The sequence below is a fragment of the Petaurus breviceps genome, unplaced genomic scaffold (assembly GCF_028583685.1).
Source record: "Petaurus breviceps papuanus isolate PSGF00001 unplaced genomic scaffold, PetGlider_PUasm1.0 138, whole genome shotgun sequence".
In the NCBI taxonomy this organism is placed as follows: Eukaryota; Metazoa; Chordata; class Mammalia; order Diprotodontia; family Petauridae; genus Petaurus; species Petaurus breviceps.
Genome location: NW_027185694.1, coordinates 16603252 through 16626732, shown reverse-complemented (window position 1 = coordinate 16626732; position 23481 = coordinate 16603252). Strand labels below are relative to the sequence as shown.

The window sequence follows — 23481 nt, the reverse complement described above, 5'->3', positions numbered from 1 at the left end:
GAGAGAGAGAGAGAGAGAGAGAGAGAGAGAGAGAGAGAGAGAGAGAGTGTGTGTGTGTGTGTGTGTGTGTGTGTGTGTGTGTGTGTGTGTGTGTACCAGAGTATAAGCCAATATACTTCACCCGTAAAATTTGAGGAGGGAAATCAACTGTAAAAAGACTGAACAGAGCTAAGGTATAAGGAGCTTTAAATGTGAAAGAAAGGAGTTTCTATTTAATTTTTGAAGGAATAGGGAGCTACTGAAGTTTGATAAGTATGGAAGTGACCTGATCAGACCTCAACTTTAGGAAAATCACTCTGACCACTATGCATGGAGAGAGGATTGGAGCTGAAAGAGGTTTGAGGTAGGGACATCACAGCCTTCTAGGTAAGAAGTGATGAGGGTCTGAACTAGGGTTGTGACTATGCGAGTTTAGAGAGCACAAGATGTATTCTAGAAATGCAGTGGAAAGAGAAAAAACAATATCTGGTTTCTCTTAGAGCACAGTAGTATAATTGTATTTCTGTGAATTAACAAACATTTCTGCTCCTCAGAGTCTTTAGGTGACAATTTACTTGAACTTTAGCAAACATACATGAAGAACAATCTTGATTTTATAGTATAACCCATGTCCCATCAATATCAGCAATGTTTTTTTCTTTGTATCTTCATAGCCTAAAATGAAAGAAAGAAAGAAAGAAAGAAAGAAAGAAAGAAAGAAAGAAAGAAAGAAAGAAAGAAAGAAAGAAAGAAAGAAAGAAAGAAAGAAAGACTACCTTGATATGTCCAAGAGATAGTTGGTGATAGTTGGCTTCAGGACTGAAGCTCAAAAAAAAACCTAAAAGTGGATTTGCTTGAAGACATTCAAGGAGGGGAAACCTCCTTCCAAGGCAATTCAGGTTTTCATTGGCATTCAAAGAATTGGTTTAGTCTTTGCTGTTAAACAGATACTGAAAGAAAGGCTTCAATGAGCTGGCCCTGTTGTTCAAATGACAAATGAACATTTGCCTAAAGGACTGTTTTATGGAGAACTCACATAAGGCAAGCACTCACAGGGAGGACAGAAGAAATGATACAAGCGTACTCTCAAGGTCTCTTTGAAGAACTTTGGAATCAATTGTGTGACATGGGAGACACCAGCAGAGGAATGCCCAACATGGCGTGCCCTAACCAAAGAAGGTGCTGTGCACTCTGTGAGGAAAGCAAAATTGCAGTAGCTCAAAAGAAATATGAGATGCACAAATTTAGAGACATCTCCACTCCAAATGTTCATGTGCACTATCTGTGCCCAATCTATGGCAGAGCCTTCTAAGCTCATGTGGGCTGATCAGCTACAGGCTGACACACTGTACCTTGACTCCAACATAGTGATGTCATTTTGGTCCTCTTTGAGAACAAAGAACAACAATCACAATAGCCAAAAATCATTTCCACATTTATCCTAGTTTACAACAACTATAAGCAACAAATATTGTTTAAGAAAATATTTTTCCTTTTTTATAACAATTGCTAAAAAATATTGATGGGACATGGGTTATACTATAAAATCAAGATTGTTCTTCATGTATGTTTGCTAAAGTTCAAGTAAATTGTCACCTAAAGACTCTGAGGAGCAGAAATGTTTGTTAATTCACAGAAATACAATTATACTACTGTGCTCTAAGAAATTATAAACATAATGAACACAAAGATGCATGGGAAGATTTACATGAACTGATACAAACTGAAGTAAGCAGAGCCAAGAAGATAATGTGTACAATAACTACAGTAATATAAATGGAAAGAACAGCAATAAACTATCAAAAGTGAAAGTTGCATAATTATATAGATCAAGATTATCTCTAAAGAAGGGACAATCAATTACCAAGTCTTTCCATTCTGCCTCCACATCTCCAATTTTTATTCCCTTTTCTCATTCACATGTGGTCACCATCCTAATTTAGACCCTCCTAATCTATCTTCAATACAGCCTCAGACACTCACTAGCAATGTGACCCTGGGCAAATCACTTACCCCTGTTTGCCTCAGTTTCCTCATCTATAAAATGAACTGAAGAAGGACATTGAAAACCATTTCAGTATCTTTGCCAAGAAAACCCCAAATATGATTGTGAATAGTCAGCTATGCCTGAAACAACTGAACAACAAAAAATTTATCTTCTGGATCATTATAATTGTCTCCTAACTGGTTTCTCTGCTTTCAGTCTTTCTTCTACCTAATCCATCCTCAACACAACCATCAAAATAATTTTCCATTATTTTCTTATTCTAAATTTAAGGAATCTGAAATAAAGTATTTCTATAAACAAAGCAAAACAGAAAAAGATTATATATTAAACTGTGAATCTCAATTAAATTTACCTTGCCTCTCCTTTTAAATATATAATTGCAAATTCAACATATAACTTTCAAAGCTCTCCTACTTGTATGTGTTTCCTCAAAAGAATCCTCATGAAGTACATTTTTACAATTTCACTCTCCTGCTCAAAAGATTTCTGTGGCTCCCTATCACCACTAAAATAAAATACAAACTCTATCCTGCTATTCAAGAATTTCTCTAGAACCTAATTCCAATCTATCTTTCCAGTCATTCACATTATTCTCCATCATACACTCAATGAACTTGACATTTCATCACCTACCTCTATTCATTACCACAAGCTTTCTCCCATGCCTAGAATGTACTCCTTCCTCATCTCTGTCAGAATTTGTATTTTCTATCAAGGCTCATCTCAGATACCACTTCCTTAATCCCTCAAGTTGCTAGTTCACTTTTTAGTGTGTGTGTGTGTGTGTGTGTTTTATATCCCCCCAGTAAAATGTCAGGTTGCATGAAGAGTGCAAAACTCAGCATAGTATCTTGTACCCCAGTAGGCTTTTAATAAATATTTGATGAATTACAATGAAGAAGAACTAGGTTTGAATACAGATTTTGCTACTTATTAACTGTGTAAACTTGGGCAAGTCACTTAACTTCTCTGGGCCTAGTTTCCACATAAGTAGAATGAGTTAAACTACATGACTTCTATAATTCTTTCTAGATATAAATCCTATGACCTAGTTACCCTAAAGTCTAAACATAAGATACTGTCTTTCCCTTTTCAGGCTGCACTTGCCAGTAAGGTCAATAAGACCCTAAAATTATTATTTCCAGTCTACTTTATCCATCGTTGGACTGCATGGACTATGGGTATGGGGTGTGGCAGGAGGGCAGGAGAGTAGTGACAATGAATGCTGCAGCCTCTCCCCATTTAGACTTTCATTTCACAGGAAAGAGCAAAACAACCAGATTAAATACCATCAAAAGATAACAAACTCAGGGCTGGAAAGGACCTTTGAAGAAACTGAGGCCTAGAGAGATAAAATTATCTGCCAAAAGCCACAAAGGAAGTAAGGAGGGAGCCTGGATTTGAGTTTAAGTCTTCTGACCACAAATCTAGCGTTCCTCCAACTAAACCACATTGCCTATACCAGTTTCATTTTCAGAGAGGTATTCCTAAATGTTTCCATTTCTATTTTTTTCACTCATTTCTCAAACTCTTCACCCACTCAAAAAGGACACCAGTTCCCACATAGAGTTTTATCCTGTCACTGAAGAGATCCCATACTAGGCTGAAAAAAGAAATTGTGGCACAGTTATAAAGGCCCTCAAAAAGTTTCAAAATAGGTTGGGGAAGGATAGGGGAGAGAGGGAGGAGAAAGAAGGTAACAGATAATGATTCTACTTTCTGGAGTTTTCTATATAATACAATTGGTACCAGAAATGTCCGGCAAGAAGGGGTCTCTAAATCCTGCAGGGAATTCAGCCTTGAATTGGGACTCAAAAAACCTGAGTTTAAACTTTAACTCCATTACTTTAGTATATTTCACTTCTCTGGACCTCAGTTTCCTCCTCTGTAAAAATGAGAAGGTTGAATTAGATGATGTCTGAGGTTCCTTCTAATTCTGCCTTCCATGTTCCTATCTATTCCAATGCCTCAGGTTGAACATCATCTTTACTAATATTCTTCCTTAAATCAGTCTCTTCCTCAGAGGCCTTGAGGCACAGAGGCACTTACCTTGGTCATGGGTTTCCTGTCCACTCGATCCCAGAGCTGGAAGAGACCTCAGAAACTATCCATTCCAGACCCATACCCTAAATGGTCATTTTCCTTACAATGACACCTGGACATTGACAAATTCTCCTTCATCTAAGAACTTCCTAAAGCAGTCTACTTCATTTTTGAACTGCTCTAAATGTTAGGATGTTTTTCATTCTACCAAGTCAAAATTTGCCTCTTCAAGTTCCATCCATTGTTCCTAGTTCAAACCTTGATAATCTTCGATGTATCTGCCTATGTCATGGTTTTTAAGTTCCTTTACTACATGGTTATACCCTCCTCTGGGTACACTCTAGCTTATCAACATCCTTCCTAAAATTGGATACCCAGATTTGAACACAATACTGCAAGTGTAGTCTGGCCAGAGCAGGGGGCAGAAGAACTATGAGCTTGCTCATTCTCCGCATTATCCTTCTGCAAACGCAGCCTTTTGACTATCTTGTTATACTGTTGATTCATAATGAACCTGAAATCTAATAAAACCCTCAGGTCTTTTTAAAAGAAGAGGTCAATCCACATTGCTCCCATTGTATTCACAAGTGTAGGACTTTATTCATACCCCTGTTAAATCTCTTATTAGACTTAGTCTGTTATCCCAATCTGTAGAAATTTGGGGACTCCTAGTTCAGTTACCTATTTTCTTAGTAATTCCTTCCAGCTTCTTGTGATTCTCACATTCTCACATTGATGAGAATGTCTCCTATGCCTTCACCTAAGTCCCTAATAAAAACAATGACTAGGATAGAACCAAGGTCAGATCCTTCTGTCGTACCACTCCTAAGCCTTCCTTGAAGACTGATATGACTTATGTCCAATTGTTCTTTGTATATGTGTCTAGGTTCCTCAGTTAGAATATGAGCTCACTGGAAAACTATGTCTAATAGTTGTCATACCTCTCCCATAGCCTAGCCCCAGGACAGAGCTGAGGACACAGTAAATAACTCAATAGCAAGAGAGTGATATAATGGACAGGACTTACCCTAAGAGCTAGGCAACCTAGGTCTGCCACAAAACAACAAACAAAACCTGTATCATCTTGAGCCTATCACTTCTTGTCTCTGGGTCTGTTTCTTATTTACAAAATGAGACTCGATAACAAGAGATAAAGGGCAGCTTTCAGCTCTTAGCATAAGGTCTCTTCCAGTTCTAACATTCTATTTAAAATGCTAGCATGACATCTGAGACCCTCCAAAATCTCCTGCCATCTTCCCTTTCTCACCTTATTTTGTATTACTCCCCGTCACATACTCTGCATTCCAGCCAAGTTGGATGTCTAGCTTTTCCACAGAATCCACATACCATCTCCTCCTCCATGCACTCATACAGGCTGCCTTCCATGCTTAGAATGTACTTTTCCTCTTCACTTCTATTTTTAGAATCCCCCTCTTCCTCCATAGTTCAACTCAGGTCCAAATTCCTCAATGAAGCTTTCTCTGATCCCTCTAGCTAAAGGGATTCTCTACCTTCTCAAATCTTCAAAGAGCACTTTACCTGGATGTTTTCTTTACATCCTCCAGTCCTTGTTTGAGGCAACTAGGTGGTTCAATGGATAGAGTCAGGAGACCAGAGTTCAAATCCAGTCTCAGATTCTCACTTGCTGTATGATCCTGGGCAAGTCACTTAACCTCTTTTTGCCATGATCCATTGGAGAAGGAAATGGAAGAACCACTACGGTATCTTTGCCAAGAAAATCCCATGGATGATATGGTTCATATGAAGAGTCAGATATGGTAGAATGACTGAATAGCAACAACATCAAACCCTTGTTTTGTACTTATCTATTACTGTGTGTATGTGTTTGAGAGATACAGAGATGGGGGCAGGGAGGGTTTAGGTACTATGTTATAAAGCCTCAGAGGCAGGAATATCTGGGATTAAGTCCTGCCACTGGAAGTGTGACCCTGGAAAAGCCATTTAGTCTTACATTACTCTAAGCCAGAAGTGTCAAACTAACAGCCAGGTGTTACATGCAGCCCACGACACTCCCAAGCAGCAACCTGAACCAAATTAAAATGTAATAGTGGAATATTTAAATAAAATACAATAAAATATAGATGATGTTAATATGTGGTTTTCTAAGCTACTATGTGGCCCACAGGGATACTTATGGATGGTTTAGTGGTCTTTTTGTTTCTATTTGAGTTTGACACCTCTGCTGCAAGCAGCTAAAGCTAGATTTGGGAGAAGGTGCCAACTTGCATTAATAAAGGGAATCTCCTCATCAGAGTTTCCTACACCAATGAAATCATAAGTCTAGCCCTGGTGGCAAAGATCTGACATTAGGGGTAAGGCCCTAATAAGCCTCTCTGTCTCATGTGCCTCTGACAACTTTTTCATCTGGCTCATTTGCTACTACCCAAGTGATACTTAGAAACATCAGTCTATGATATTTTCCACTAAGGAAATGTTAGATCCCCTGCAAGTACTCATGCTAACAAGGGCATCAAGCATAGAGGTTGTTGTTGCTTTATTAGCTGAGTCAAGTATAATACAAAAGCATTATACCAAAATCCATAGAAATTCAAAAGAGCCTTTTCCCCCTTTCTGGCTAGACCCATTCCTTCAGGGTCCTACATGGTCTCTGTGATGCACAATACAGTCTAGAACAAAACCCAGACAAAAAGGAAAAATTTTTTCTTAGTTTTCACTATTTTCATAGTTTTCATAAATTTTCTTGTCATTATTTGACTTTATATGTTGCTTTTGTTCAGTCATTTCACTTGTGTCCAACTCTTTGTGACCCCTTTTTGGGGTTTTCTTAACAGAGATACTGGAGTGAGCTGCCATTTCCTTCTCCAGCTCATTTTACAAGTAGGCAAGCTGAGGCAAATAGGGTTAAGTAACATGCCCAGGGTCACATGGTTAGTAATTGTCTGATGATGGATTTGAACTCAGGCCTTCTTGTCTCTAGGACTGTCACTCTATCCACTGCACCACCTAGCTGACCCTTATCTTCATATATCCAGCATCTAACATGTTCCCTTGCACACACAGTAAGTGTGTGTAAATTTTTATTGAATTTTAATTTCTGTTCTAAAATTCTTCCCAACCTTAATGTTCTATATTCTATGTTCTAAGGTCCCTCCCAGTTTGACCACTCTAGGTTCTGAGGGCTCTTTCAGCTGTAATATTTTACGTCTTATATTCTAGTGTCCCTTCCAGCTTTAACATTCTAGGTCAAGCATTAACCTGGAGGTTCTGAACTTTTTTTAATATTTGGATAATTATAATTCAGAATAATTGGTTTCTTTTGTAAGCCTGTGTATTCTATTTTATGCATTCAAAAGCATCATGTTGAAAAGGGGTCTGTAGGTTTCACCAAACTGCCAATGGGGTTCATGACAGTCACATAAAAAAGGTTAAGAATTCCTACCTTAGGTATTCCAACACTCTTCAAACAGACATCCTATAATTTGAAATACTTGTTAATTAATAGCTGAAATCAGTAGAAAGTGACTGTGATCGAAAAATACTACATACTGACTCCTCTTTAAATTATGCAAGAGAAAAAAATTTCTAAAAAGGAGATATTATCTCTCCAATTACACAATGCTCCTAAAGATGCAATAGAGATACACATTGTTAGAATCACAAAAATAATCTAGCAACCACCCTAAAAATAGATCAATCAACAGTAAGACTGACATGAAAATCCAAATGTCTCCTTTTTAAGCTAAGACAACAGCTTCAAAGAGCTCTCATTACTGGAAGCTGATTTTTTTTAAAGGCATTTCTTCAATGCCCAATTCCAATACTTTGACCTTAGTTGGCATTTCACTCAGTCATAAAGTTCTGTTCCTTCAATCTCTCTCTTATCCATCCATTGCTCTCCATTCCCATAATCACTACAATAATGCCTCATATCTAGATTACCATAAGAGTCTTGAGGAGGATATCTTTGCCTCCAATCTCTTCTGCTTTCAATTCATCCTGTATACTACCTACCTTCCTGTTATAGGATGTCCCAAAAGTCACAGTGCAACCTTAAGTTACTGAAATCACAAAATTTCAAAGTTGGAGAGGACCTCAGTGACCATCTAGTCCAATCAATACCTTAAAGTGAATCCTTTCTATGATACATCTGAAAAGCTTCGTACAACCTTTCTTTGAAGACCTCTAATGAAAAAGGAATCCATGACCTCTTGAAGATAGTCCATTCAACTTCTGGAAAATTCTGATTGTTAGGAAATAACAGCATTGCCCAACTATACAAATGAGAAGGAAGAGGCCAAAAGGCCTAATTATTTCCTGAGGTCACAAAGCTAAGGGTAAGATAGTTGAGACTAGGACCTTAGGCTATCCACACTCCTCAGTCTTTCATGCCAGACTATCCACAATTTGACCTCAAACTATTTTTCCAACCTTAGTTCCTAGCACGTGCCTTTGCACACTTGCCTCACTTACTCAATGTTTGGGTTTTGATGGCTCAGAGTGAGTGTAAATTGCAATTTCCTGTTCTGGCTCTCAGAGTCTTCTCCACTCTGAAAGACTCCTTTGTGAAGGCAAAGTAGATCATGTTTTGCCTCAATTCTTACCTAGCGTTTAATGGCTGAATGGGTATTGCCTCAGACAAACTGAGACCCAGAAAAGACCTTAACTTTAAAAAGTCAACATCTTCCTGCTACATCCTAGATCATCTCCACTCATCCTGATCTATGTCTTGCCACTGAACAAGAGAGTGGAGCTGATAACTTTGCACCTCTCTGCCTCATTTAAATCCAATTCACTTACAAGTCAAGATATCAACTTCTTAATGTCATTGGTCCTCTACAAAAATGTACAAAAATGAACTAAGCACCTTCCTTCCTAAAACCTAAACTTTCCCAAATCTTAAGTATGTCTGTTGATATCATCAATATTCTCCTAAAATCCCAGGCATAAGACTTCAGAGTCACTCCACTCTTCCTTCAACCTTCCCATCTCCAGCCAAATAGGCCATTTTGTCTTCTCAGTTCTATAGAAATCTCTCATAGATAGATAGATAGATAGATAGATAGATAGATAGATAGATAGATAGATAGATATTATATATGGCATGTTATATGTATATTCTCTTTTACACTGATGCTGTTACCACTACAGTTCAGAATCTCATCGCCTCTCACTTGAATCGATGTAATAGATTTCTAGCTGGTCACCATCTCTTCAGTCTCTCCTCTCTCTAATCCACCAATTGCATCATTTCCAAAGTAATCTAATACACACAGGTTTCATCTTGCCATTACCATGATCTCTTAAGTGTCTTCCCAATGCTTGCCAAATAAAACAGCTCCTTAACTTGGCATACAAGATCCTTTATAATCTCGGTCTCCAAAAGAGAAACAAGAAACAAGTTAAGGACCTGAATAGAATTTTAGAAAAGGTATATATAATAGATCTTTTATTATCAAATGGGAAAAGAGGAATATACATATTATTTAGCTGTCCATGGCACCTTTATAAAATTTATGTACTAGAACATTAAAAAGTTTGTAAACAAATGCAGAAAAGGAAAAATATTAAACACACTCTGGCTCCCATGTACCACTATTTCCTTATTTCTTACTATTCCTCATCTCAAACTATTCTCCAGTCAGAATAACCTAGCCATTCCCATTTTTTTCCTATCTTTTCTCATCTTTGTATATATTGTCCCCTATGACTAGGATGTCTCTCCCAGTTTACCATTTCAACCTCTTAAATTTCCCTCCCTTTAAAGTTCAACTAAGGTGCAAATTCTTCCACAAAGCCTTCAGCTAAAAATTCTCTTTCCCACCTTCAATATCTCAGGCCTCCATAAGTGACTTCATGAGGAGGTAGCACAATGCAGTGGAAATCGTATTGAATTTGTAGTTAATTCTCAATTGTACCACGTGTTTAACCTCTGCACCACAGTGGTGTCATGTGAAGGGCCTTAGACGAGATGACCTCTCAGGTGCCTTCCAGGTAACGCGCTTAATTATCCCCTAACTTTTACTACAGCTATTTGTACACATGGAGGAGGGATAACTCATCTTTGTATCCTTGAGATAGTTCTGTTAGGAAAAGCTGAAATTCACTTCCTTTTAACTTTCATGAACTGATTCCAGTTTTCTCCCTAGAGACAAGAACGATTCTAAGGCTTCTTCCACAAGATGACCCTAGGCAGCTAGGTGGTACAGGGCATTGAGCTTTGAGCCTGGAGTCAACTCTGAAAGATGAGAGCTCAAATCTGGCCTCAGACACTTACTAGTGTGACTCTTGGCAAGGCAGTTAGCCTCTTTCTGCTTCAGTTTCCTCAACATACAGAGGATAATAACAGTCACTACCTTCCAATGTTGTTATAAGGACCAAATATTTGGAAAGCTCTTGGCACAGTGCCTGCACATAGTAGGCACTTAATAAAAGGTGATTTCTTTCCTTTACCGTGATACTTGAGAAGAATAATCCTATATCCCCTAAGTATTTTTTTGTTTCCATAGTTCTTTCAATTGTTCCTTATATAGCATGGTCTCCAGTCCTCTTATCATCCTTGTTACTTTCCACATGCTCAATTCAAAAAATGGAGACATCAGACATCAACTGCTCCAACTTGCACTTGAACTATGGTAATATCTCCTACCACTCAACCTGACTTCCCTCGCAAATCTTTAGTGACATGCAACTCATTAACACTAAGTCATCCCACTTTACTTCCAGTTGCTGGGAAGATCTTTTTTATAAAGAGTTGAAATTTGCTTCTTTATAGCTTACACCCATTGCTCTGAAGCCAGTCCTCTTGGGCAGAACAAACCTAATTCTTTTTCTATATAACAAACAGTTGAATATTAGGTATGGAACTCTGGACAAATCAGTGTACTTCTGTTTGCCTCCGTTTCTCAACTTTATGATGGGGATAATAATACCTCCCGGGGTTGTTATGAGGATCAAACGAGATGATGTTTGCAAGGTGCTTAGCAAGGTATCTGGCACATAGTAAGCACTTAATAAATACTTGTTTCTCACCTTCCTTTCTTCCTTAACCCCAATGTCTAACAGTGCATTGCATGAATGGTTTCTTTTAATATCTGTTGAACAAAATTAAATAGACCAAATTATTTCAGAGGGAAGATGGAGCTTAGAAATTTCAAATGGAAAGGAAGCCTGGAGATCAATTAGTCCAGAACTTTCACTTTACATGGGAGGAAATGGACCCAGAAGAGCAGAGACCTGCCAAAGGTCACAGAGCTTGCTAGCTGTAGAGTTAGGACTAGAACCCAAGTCTCCCTGGTACCAGTAACCCAGGGATCTTTTCACTGCACTGCAGCCAATATCTGCCAAATGAATAGATGACTGTCTCTGGGCTTTGTTGCTGTCTTATTGCAGAAGTGTAACTGAAAGAAAGCCAAGACAAAGGCTCTTGGGTAAAATTCAGTCCCTCTAACTTGAAAAGTCCCTGGGGAGAGAGGCGAGCTAATTTCCCCTGGGTCAGCACTTCCCCTAGAGCAGCTCCTTTGGTAAGCTGCTTGTCCCGCTAACCACACACAAGTGAAATGCTTTATCACTGTTACTCTGGGAGTCCACACATAGGATATAAAACAGCTTAATGAGAGGGGCTGATGGCGGCATGAAAACAATGTGTTCTTCATCCTCCTCTAGCTCAGCAGAACAACATTACCCATCTGGCAAGAGGAAGAATGGGAAAGTGAGAATCAAGCGGGGAGGCTGTGATGACCTATTAAAATAAAATGGCAATAATAAACTTCAAAAAGAAATTATATTGCTTTGTTCCAGCCCCGGCCTGGGCCTCTTTTCTGCCCACTACGAGACAAACAAATCCCCTAAATCCCCAAACAGACTCAAATAAACACATCTGACTTCTCATAATCATCCTTCACGTTCAGATGGCGTGCTTCAAAACTGGAAAGCTAACTTCATTGCTCCTTATGACAGCCCTTGGAAATAGGCAGCTTCATGATGATCACGCCCATTACACTGATGAGAAAACTAAAGCTTCTCTTCACCCTCCTCCCCCCAAAAAAGTTAAACATTTGTAATGCATTTTTCCATAAAAATTAACGTTATTTTTCTTTGTTGCTGCTGTTGTTTGGTCATTTTCAGTCCTGTCTTACTCTTCATAACCCTATTTGGGGTTTTCTTAGCAAAGCTACGGAAGTGATTTGCTATTTCCTTCTCCAGCTCATTTTACAGAGGAGGAAACTAAGGTAAACCGGTTTAAGTGACTTGCCCAGGGTCACACAACTAGTAGGTAAGTGTCTGAGGACAGGTTTCAACTTGGGAAGATCAGTCTGTCTGACTCCAGGTCTGACACTCTATCTATCCACTGGTTCTCCTACCTGCCCCATAGATTTCTGGACAGTCCCATAAAAGCCTACTAAAGCCATTGGTTAAAGATTAGTGCCAACCACTATTTTGTAACAATACTCCTATGGGAAATTATTAAGTCTTTTGAGCCTCATAAGGACCCCAAGTAGTGCAAGTATCATCACCACCATTTTACAGGGGAGCAAACAGAAAGACAAGTGACTTGCCCAAGGCCACATAGCTCCTAAGCGGCAAAAGCAGGATCCCAACCCAAACTGGGATGATTCCCAGTTCCAAACTCGTCTCATGGTGTAATGCTTCCTCTCCTCTCCTTCAGCTTTGGGAAGGACAGAGGGAGGAGTCAGGATGTATAATAGGACCAATGATAGCAAAGCTCCTCTTTGGCATTCCCTCCCCCCTCCCACCGCTCCCTTTAAGAACGTTACACTTGTGTTTTCTTCTCCATTCACCACTATCAAAACCTGATCTCTGGTGATCTCAATCACCAGACTAAGAAGTCCCATCCCCCAATGGGATCTCCTTGGTCCCCACACCACAGGACCCCTCATGCAACACTTTGGTTTGAATCTCTTTAACACACTTACCTTAGAATATTGTCTATTAAAGTAATCAGTGTTTGTGCCCGCTTATCCTAGTAGAGTTCAAGGTCTCTAAGCTCAAGGACTGTGTTTTATCAAAACTTATCAAAAATTCCCCAGGTGTCTTGTACAGTGATCTGTCTTTTATGAAAGCTTGTTGAGTAAAAACTGACCTTTCATCAGATATCTATAGTTTCTATCAAACTAACAAGTCTTGAGGCAAAGGAATGAATCCCTAATTGTTAAATTCCAAAACTCAAGGAGTTTATAGTCTAACAGGGGAGACAACTTGCAAATAATAATGTACAAATACAATACAGTAAACAGGATAAATTGGAAATAATCAACAGAGCTAGGGGATTGGAAAAACCCTAGGATTAAGGAAGTATTTGGGAAATACTTGGGACACGCATCTACAGTATTTTGCAGGTTCCAAAGCACTTTCCTCATAACCCCAAAGGGCTGGTGGTATAAGTACCGTGTTTCCCCAATAATAAGACCTATCCCGAAAATAAGCCCTCCCCTTACTGTGTAAGATTCCTCTAAAATAAGCCCTCCCCCGGAAATAAGCCCTATTGAGATTGCTACTGTAGTGAATGTGATCCCCTGCACTACACGCTACATTACGGTACCCTCTGTATGCACCATCCCCCCCCTCCCCCGTGAAACGCACACCACGCTCCGAGCTGCATCCAATCAGAGCTGCAGCAGTGAGCGCGTCATCCTGTTCTTCCCCAGTGATTTGCTTATTGAATAAAGGTACATTTTTTTTTGTTCACATTTACCTGTTTGTTAAAATTGCTGTCAATGTTCATTAAAATAAGCCCTCCCCTGAAAATAAGCCCTCTGGTGTTTTTCTGTCCAAAAAAAATAATAAGACAGTGTCTTATTATCGGGGAAACACGGTATGATTATCCCCCTTTTGCAGGAAAGGAAGGAATGAACGAACGAAGGAACAAGGGAAGAAGAAAGATAGGCACCTACTATATGCCAGGCACTGTGGCAAGCACTTTACAAATATTATCTAATTCGATCCTTACAATCACCCTTTGAAGTAGGTGGAATTATTGCCTTCATTTTAAATCTGAGAAAACTAAGGCAGAAGTCAAGTAACGTACCCAGAGTCACACAGTTGGTAAGTGACTAAGTCTGGTTTTGCACTTGGGTCTTCTTGACTAAAAGTCCTTGCTCTATCCAGCATACTACCTAGATGCTTCTCGATTAAAACTTAAGGCTCAGAGCAGCCTTACTTGTACCACGGTCTGTCCCAGGTTTTCTGACTCTAAAACCAGACCTCTTTCTACCTCACTCGGCATCCTCCTCATCTGTCCATTCACTAATCTCTCTTGTTCCTTCAATAAAGATCTGTTGAAATGCTTTTCTTTTCATTTCAGTCTGACAATTAGGGCTTGCTCTTCCACCTCAAATCTCCACTCAGGCAAATCAAAATGCAACTGACACAATCCTTCTTTATAACCTGACTAATGCCTAATGTGAAAGTGTTTGCAGATCCCATACTTGATTGCATGCGGCCATGGCGGGGTGAGGGGAGGGGAAGGGAAGAAAATTTGAAACAAGGGATTGGGGAACTGAATCTTGTAAACTAAAAGTAAACAAACAAATTAATAAAGACAAAAAAATGCAACTTTGATAAAGAAGTCAGATTATTATCTAAAATGTAGTCCATTGAAGGGTAACAACTCCTGACCTCCTTTAAACACAACATTTCCATCCCACCTTATGTGACAGGATCTTTTACAACCTTAGGATAAAGTTTAATTCAGAATTTCAATGGAAATGTCTAGCAAAGACCATTTTGTCCATTAGCTCCAGGGGACCTTCTTTTAAGGGAGACTCATAACGTCTAAGTGATGCTCAGGTAAGACTTATGTGGGGTTCCACTCCTGGCTTCCTGTTAATAGTGGTTCCAAAGCACCTTCATCTGTAGTGAGGCAGACTGGCACAGATTGGTAGGATCCAGAGCCAGAAAGACCCAAATGCAAACTCTGCCTCCAACCCTTACTAAGCAGATAACCATGAACAAAGCATGTCACTCCTTCAAGACTCAGCTTCCTTAACTGTAAAATGGAAACCTTCCTCAAAGGTTGTTGTAAGGTTCATATGAAATAATCTGTATAAAGTGTCTGGACTTTTTATTGGCAGTCTGGAATTTCTTCACTCCTCATCTCTGTCTCCTGGCTTCTCTGCCTTTCTCCAAGTCCTAAGTAAAACACCACTCTCTCCAGGAAGCCTTACCAATCTCCTTCCTCTGTTGATTATGTCCAATTTATCATATATATATATCATATTTGTACATAATCCTTTACATCTTGTCTCCCCCACTAGACTGTGTGTTCCTTAAGAGCAGAGGCTGTCTTTTGCTTCTTTATATAACAACAACAACAATACTAGTAGCTAACATCTATATAGTACTGACTATGTGCCAGGCACTGTGCCAAGGCTTCATAAATATTATCCCATTTAATCCTCACAACAACCTTGAGAGGGAGGTGCTATTACAATCCCCACTTTACAGATGAGGAAACTGAGGCAAACAGAGATTAAGCAACTTGTCCAGGGTCATACAGCCAGTAAGTGTCTGAGGCTGGAGTTAAATTCAGGTGTTCCTGACTCCAAGTCCAATACTCTATTCACTGTGCCACCTAGTTGAGCCAGCTTTTAGCAGAGTTCCTAGAACATAGTAGGTGCTTAATAAAATGCTTGTCGAAAGAAATTGACTGACCTTAAAGTACTACATAAATGTTAATTACTATTATGATATTACTTCATTTTGGCTTCACAATAATTCTGTGGGGGAAGTGATGACTCTAGCATTATGACCAGTTTACAGATCAGGAAATGAAAGCCCAGAATAACTTCCCCCAATGTCACTTAGCTAATAAGTGGGAGAACTGGAATTCAAGCCCACTTCTTTTTGACCCCCAAGTCCAGGATTCTTTCCACTAAGTCACATGAGTAAACTAAAAGTGAAAGGGAATTCAGAAATTGACTAATCCAAGCCTTTGAGTTCATGATGAGGAAACTGGAAATACCATCTTCATTTCTCTCAAGGAAGAGTGAAAATATCTCAAAACGAGGTTAAATTCACTTGAATCTTATGAAAGACAAATACAGAGGCACACAGAGCTTCTTTGGCAGGACAAAAAGGGCTGTGGGAAATCAAAGAAAGAAATTCTAAAATCCTTGGGAATCAAAATCTGAACATAATAACTTCCATTTAAGATTGTAGTCGGCAACAGATTATTTTGAAATGCCAAACAATAGATTTTATGGGACGGTCAATGTCTTAACTACCTATAGCCAGCAAAGGTTTCAAAGAGGATGTCTAGATTCCAAAGATATGTTTCCTATAGTATGTAGGTAAGAATATTTTTCAACTACCCCCCAAGAACTCATCAACAACAGCATTGTTTATTGTTATTCAGTCGTTTCAGTAGTGTCCAAGTCCTTGTGACTCCATTTGGGGTTTTCTTGCCAGAGATACTGCAGTGGTTTGCCCTTTCCTCCTCCAGTTCATTTTATAGATGGGAAAACTGAGGCAAAGAGGGTTAAGTGACTTGCCCAGGGTCACACAGCTGGTAAGTGTGAGACCTCATTTGAACTCAGGTCCTCCTAATTCCAGGCTTGTATTATTTCCTAAGCACCCCCTAAGAATTCATCAACAAAAGTATTTGAAAGTACACAATTATACTAAAAAATAACAATAATTCAACTCTCTTCTCCAGAGTAGATCCTTTTCCCTGTTTACCCATCCAAATTATGAACTCCTTGCAATGTGTTTCTGGGCAGCACCTCACACATCCCTGGTACTCAGAAAATATTATTTTTCCTAAAGTCAATATCTTAGAGTTAGTCTACAATATCCACTAGATTCCAAAAAGGTCACATTTTCCATATTTATTTAGGTATTATGCTGCACAGAGAGAGATCTTCAGAACTCCACTATATACCATAAAACTTAAAATAAGACTCTTATCAACTGCTTCTAATAAAGCCACTCCCTTTCTCAGACAATCTCATCATAACCCAAAGATGCCCATTGCATTTTTGTCATTAGACTCTGAAAGGGTCATCTGCATGACCTTGAACAAGTCACCCAGTCTCAATTTCCTCCTCATTCCTGAGAATTCAAGAGTTGAACTAGAGATGCTCTAAGTTCTTTTCAGCTCTGAGATTTTGCAACAAACTAAACTTGAACTTACACAGAATCATAAACAATTAAGGCAGGAAGAGGCCTTAGGAGAGGAATGAATGAATAGAATCCTAGCTGGCAGGGACATTGAGGACAATATCACCGAAGCTTCTAATTTGGCAGATGAGTACACTGTGACTAAGCCACCTTTTCATTTGGCCCAACAAACTGGTTAATGGCATGCAGTTACTAATAGCTAACCTTCTTCACTTATCTGTGGGCCGCACAAATACCTCTATGCCTAATGAGTAAAGCTTGGCAAGAGGAACACAGCTAAGAACAATGCAGTTATAAAGGAACACCTCAAAGAAGTAGGTCTTTATTCGGGAATAAAGAAGGCATGATAGCTGTCTTCACATGTTGAAAATGCTATCACAAACACAAGAGTATAGGCTTAGTCTATGGAGTTTCAGAGGGCAGAACCAGGCTTAATTGGTTGAAGATACAGTGAGGCTGATTTCAATCAGGATAGAGAAGAACCTCTAACAATTACATCAGTCCAATGAATTGCTTCATGAGACAATAAGCTATCTATCACTGGCTTCTCTCTGAATATCTCTCAAGATTGTTATAGGGCTGCTAGGTGGTACAGTAGATACAGTGCTGGGCCTAGAGTCAGGAAGACTCATCTTTGGGAGTTCAAATCCAGCCTCATTTACTTACTAGTTCTATGACCCTGGGCAAGTCACTTAACCCTGTTTGCCTCAGTTTCCTCATCTGTAAAATTAGCTGTTGAAGGAACTAGCAAATCACTCTTGTATCAGTGCCAAGAAAATCCAAAAGGGATCAAAAAGAGTTGGACATGACTGAAAAACAACTAAACAAACAAACCAAAAAACCAAGATGGAGGCAGAGTTGGGAGACTAGGGTATGAAACAATGAACACCCTGTCAGACCTAGTTGATACATTGATTGATTTTGCTGAACTGCTTTTTTTCCCCTCTTTCTTTTTATTCTTTGTTACAGAGGACAGTTATAACAAGGGAAAGAAATGGAAAATTAAAGGTGTAATATATTTGGAAATGAAGGTGATATTAAAACAGAAGATAGCCAATAAAAAGTTTTTTAACATTATATTCTTGAATTGGGTAGGAAATTGAACTAGGAGTCATCTATAAAGTCCTTCTGCCTCTAAAATGATGTAATTCACTGGAACTAGAGGAACAATAGGAATAGACAAGGGAAATATGATTACAGGGATGGTTCTATGTGAAACATCACCAAAAGTAGTAACTTCTCCATCTAATACCATTTGGGGTCTTCTACTTCTACCACCTGGTTCCCACTCGGGGCATCCTAATTCCTGGGCCTGTCTTTTCTGTCCCTATCCATCCAGCCTGCCTGTCATTCTAACCAGTCTAAACAGAAAACCCTGTAGTGAGGAGGAGTAGATGGCAAAATGTAGCCAGAGCTCAGGGGCCCATAAGTCACATCCTTCTAAAAGGTGGACTTATGGTTTCACCATGAATTCTCACTGTACCTGACCTATTAGCTACCTACTATATAACTGGTCTTAACTCTCTCACCAACATCACGGCCACAGTGTGGGAGGACTGAGAAGGGTTGGACTAGAGAATTCTATATTGAAAACTTGCAAATTTTATTGGGAACCTGAAAAAATATTTGTTGTTCTTATTGTTCAGTCATACCCAACTCTTTGTGACCCCATTTGAAGTATTTTTGACAAAGATACTGAAGTGTTTTGCCATTTCCTTCTCCAGCTCATTTTATCAATGAGGAAACTGAGGCAGAGTTAAGTGACTTGCCCAGGGTCACATAGCTAGTAAGAGGCTGAGACCAGATTTGAACCCAGATCTTCCTGACTCTAGGCCTAGCACTCAATCTACTTCATCACCTAGCTGCCCAATATTGTTATCAATAAAACAAACTAAAGTTCCAACAATAAAATGTGCCCACTTCTAGAGGAGATGAATGCCAAGACTTAGCTAGATGATTTTTCCTATCCATTGCAGATGTGAAGTCATCTGGAAACTTTGGCAAGAATATAGACCACACCCTATGATTTTGATGACTTCTCTGATCTTTAATAATAGGTAACTAAATGCTAAGCAGTATGCCACAGTGGAATGATCCTTGGTATTGAAATCAGAAGCCTTCAAATTCAAGCCTGAGCTCCAATGCTTCCTAGCTGTGTGACTTCCGGAAGTCACCTTTCTACATCTCAGTTTCTTCTTCCTCTTCTATAAAATGGGAATAAGAAAACCTGCATTATTAATCCCATCAGGTTTTTATGAGGAATGCACTTTGTAATCTCAGTGTTATGTAAATGTGAGCTGAGCTGCTGTCAGCCTGATATGTGAATCAGGAGTTTAGCAGTGAAAAGGTTGACATCATCTCTTTACCTCCAAAATAAGAAATTTTGGAGAATTTTCAGTAACATGAAAGATAGCTCTAAAAAAGATATTGAAAATAACTAGCATTTTTGACAATCATTTTATTTGATCTTCATAATAATGCTAGGAGGCACATGCTACTGTCATCCCTACTTTATGGATTAGAAAACTGAGGCTGAAAGGTTAAGTGATTTGACCAGTGTCACATAATAAGTAAGTGCTTGAAGTAATATTTGAATGTTAGCTTTTAAAATATAGTCAGGTTACTTTCTGGGAAGACTAAAAAAGCAGCTGTTAAAACAGACAAAAATAAGCCTATGCCTACCTTAGTGCCCATTAAATGAAATCAGCCCTCCTCACTTACAAGGTACTGACACTCTCCAACTATTAAACAATTCCAAAGTTGGGTAGCTCTGGCCAGTTTTTAAATGCAAATTTACTCATGAACAAAGGCTTCACTGATCACCACACAACCTTGTTGAAATATTTAGCTGTTGTAATTGTATTTATATTTAACTTGAGATTGGTTGGGTTGTTTTGTTTTTTTTTTTTTCTGTTGAGGGCTCAGGAAAAGAAAAGAACAAAAAAAAACCTCTCTCAAACTGACTTAAAAGAATAAGTGAAATCACTGACTGTCAAAGGAAAATGACAATCTCACTCATCTGATTAAAGCATCCTGTTAACTCTGGGCATGAAGAAGCAACTCTGTGAATCAGGTAGCAGACTGGACTGAGAGTGAGGAAGATATCTAGGTTCAAATCCCATCTTTCACACTTGTTAATTGTATGATGACAGGTAAACCACTCAACCTCTCTGAGCCTCAATTTCCTGATCTGTAAAATGGGAATAATACCACCTATATTTCCCAGGGTTGTGATTGTAAAATGAGATAGAGGAAAAGGGGAAAAGCATTTATTAAGCTAAGCACCCACTAAGTTCAGGGAACACTACTAAGTGCTTTACACATATTAGTTCATTTGGTCCTCACAATAACTATTCTAGATAGCGGTTCTTATCCCTATCTTACAGTTGAAGCAACTGAGGGAGATAGAAGTTAAGTGACTTGCCTAGGGTCACAAAGTGAGTGTCTGAGGCCAGATTTGAAGTCAGGTCTTCCTGACTGCAGTATCAGTGTCCGATTCAACATTTATATGATGCTTTAAAGTTGGAAAAGAAGATTTTTAAGTCTTAAGGTTGTTAATTCAGGAGGAAAAAAGTGCACTAAACTTGGAGTCAGGAAACTCTAGTCCCAGTTCTGCTCTATGACCTTGGGCAAGTCATTCACTTTTCTGTACCTCAATTTCTTTTTGTAAAGAAAAAAGGAGGGGAAGATAGGACAAATGACGTTTCCCAAGGTCCCTTCTACCTCAAAATCCTATGATTCTATGATTTAATGATCTCTAAGATCTCATACAGTTCATTGTGATTATGATTGTGTCAGAAACAGCCTCAATTATCTCAGTTCTAAAAATTAAAAAAAAATTTAAACACCTTAATGAAACAGTAAACACTGAAATAACTGAATTCATCTTGGAAATAAATGCTGAAAAATATTTACTGGCCAAACTCAAGCAATTTAATGAGTTATGGATCACTAACATCACGCGATATGTAGAACTGGCAAATGGCATTGTTGTGTTTTTGTTGTGCATACACAGTTGAGAAAAATCAGTGTTTGACTTTAATTACCACCTGTAGCCCTAACAAGCCATATCAGAAAAGTTTCAGAAAGGATTTGGATTCTTTTATGCTCTAAATAGAAGAGTTAGCTGTTGCTGGAACCCAAGACTTTGGTTCACAGTTGTGCCAGAAAAATGGAGCAGAGATGAACTAAGTACCACAAGAATGGAGTTGAAATGGGGGAAGAAATAAAAGGCTTATGAGTAATCTGAACGTTCAAATCAAGGCTGATAACCAAAATCTTTCTGTATTCTGTCTTCTTTTTTGTCCCAAGGAGGGAGATTAGCAATTGTGCTCAGGGCTGAGACAGGACCTTGAGGACGCTCCAGCCTAAATTAACTGTTCTGATACTTAGGAGAAATATTTATGGAGGGAGGAGGGGCAGCAGGAGAGGAACACAGAAGGAACCACCTTTTCTTGGCATTTAAAGACGTGTCCTCCTTGGCCCCCCAGAGGCTTGGAGAAGGAATTGTGTGACAGGAAGTTCAGTGTGAGCACCATCACAACAACCAGCCAGCCCCCACCTAGGTGGGTGGCCCATGGGCTGGGGCAGTCTCAGCTTCCTTCCTTGTGTCACCCTGGGGGTTAAAGAAACGTTTCCTTCTCTCCCCAGGGCCTTCCTCCTGACGCTAAGGGCTCTAATCTTAAGAGTCATACCGGGAGGATCCCCAGCTAACAACCAGGGCTTCTCATCACCCACCTACTGGTCCCAAACTTTATATGGACCGGCTCTAGGCTTAGCCACACACCCGCTCACGCGCGCTCACACCCACCCACACTCGGGCCTGCTTCCACAGACCGCAGGCAGACATTTGTTCGCACACATCAAGCGTCTATGCAGTGTACAATCTTCAGGTAACACCTACCTTGACACTGAAATCCCTGTTTTCCGAATCCCCTGCAAAAGGAGACGGAAGACACATTACCCTGAGAGTCTCTCTCCCGCCCTCTCCTTTCCCTTTCTCTCCCTCTCCCACCTGCCCCGGGGTCCTGAGGGAGCTGAGTGCGCTCCCGCTCCAGGGGGTTGCAGGAAGCCTGGACGCCTTTCGGTGCCCCGCCCCGCCCCTCTCCCCCCAGAAGTGGAGCCGCAAAGTTATTGGTTGGTCTCAGGGCTGCGGGGGAAGCTAACTAGTGGCTCAAAGGGGGCTCCCACGGTGGCCCCAGGATGTGGAGTCAGTGCGCGCTTGCCAACCCGGGATATGGTTAAGGCGGGCTTAAGGCTCTAGGTCCCTACAGCCGGGGCCGGTGTGAGGGCGGGTGTGCCTGGGTAGCAACAGGGGACAGCGCCGAGAGGGGACAGCCAGGGATGGATGGGTTACAACTGAGGCATCTGTCCCCCAAGTGGGGCTGGGGGGGGGGGGGCGCACTTCAAATCCCTCAGAGGAGGGCAGGTTCTGGGGCCAGGATTCTGCGGCAGCGGTGGCCACGGAGGAGGGCGGAGGTTGCGCCAGCCGCCTGGGGGTGACGGGAAAGGGGGGGCTCTGAGATGGAGCGGGAAGTAAGAGGGCGGCCAGAGGCGAGTGCACCCCGGGGCGGGTGGGGAGTGGGGAACCCGAGTTCCCCCCTGGGAGGACGTGGTGGGGGACGCCTCGCGCGCGCGCGCTCACCAGATGAAGTCGGTGCAGTGGCTGCAGAAGGTGGGCTGCTTGAAGAAGCGGGCGGTGAATTTGTGGTTCTTCACCTCGTGGACGTTCTTCTGCCGGAGGGCCCCTTTGCGGGCGAAGCGGACCGTGTTCTCTTCTCCTTCGCTCGGCGGCGGCACCGCAGCCGGGTCAGCCATCTTGCGCGCAAGAAAGAGCGGAGAGGTACTGGGGACTGGGAAAGAGGCGACAGCAGCTGCCGGAGCCACTCGGTCTTCCTTCCCTCGCCGTGCGGTTTGTCGCCCCGCCGCCGCCTAGCCTAGCGGAGCTCCGAGCTGTCACTGCCCCCAGCTGCCGTCGCTTCTCCAGCTGCGCTCTGCACCGCTGTCCACAGCTGCGTGGGTGGGAGGCGGAGATCGGAGGGGACCGCCCCCTTCATTTGCATTACTCTTCCAGGCCACACCCATCCCAGGCTTCTCATTTACATATTCGCTCTCCCTCTGCGGTTTCAGACCTCCCCAATACCCCTCCCCCTCTGCTCGCGCATCCGCAGCGTGGCCGGAGCTGCCCCAACTCCCCAGCTCCCGTTTTGCATAACTGAGCCAGGCTGGACTCCTCGGCCCGCCTCTTATTTACATTAGGGCCAACCCAAGTCCTACCCCAAGCAGCTTCTCCTTTGCAGGACTCGGGTATCACTGCAGCTGCAAGGGTAGGA

The 23481-nt window shown here is 40.8% G+C and overlaps 1 protein-coding gene across 2 annotated transcripts in view; it reads right to left on the bottom strand.

Annotated features, from left to right (window-relative positions):
• PRKCB (protein kinase C beta) overlaps positions 1 to 23199 on the bottom strand; it is a 650680-nt gene extending 627481 nt beyond the window's left edge. The window contains exons 1-2 of one of the 2 annotated variants that reach the window (XM_069106305.1): positions 22794 to 23199; positions 22053 to 22084 (exon numbers count right to left, since the gene is read on the bottom strand). In XM_069106305.1, coding sequence (XP_068962406.1) covers positions 22053 to 22084; positions 22794 to 22966 — 205 coding nt within the window. In that variant the 5' untranslated portion in view covers positions 22967 to 23199. The remainder of the gene's footprint in view (positions 1 to 22052; positions 22085 to 22793) is intronic. The other variant, XM_069106297.1, reaches the window with a different exon arrangement.
• Positions 23200 to 23481: the final 282 nt, after the last annotated feature.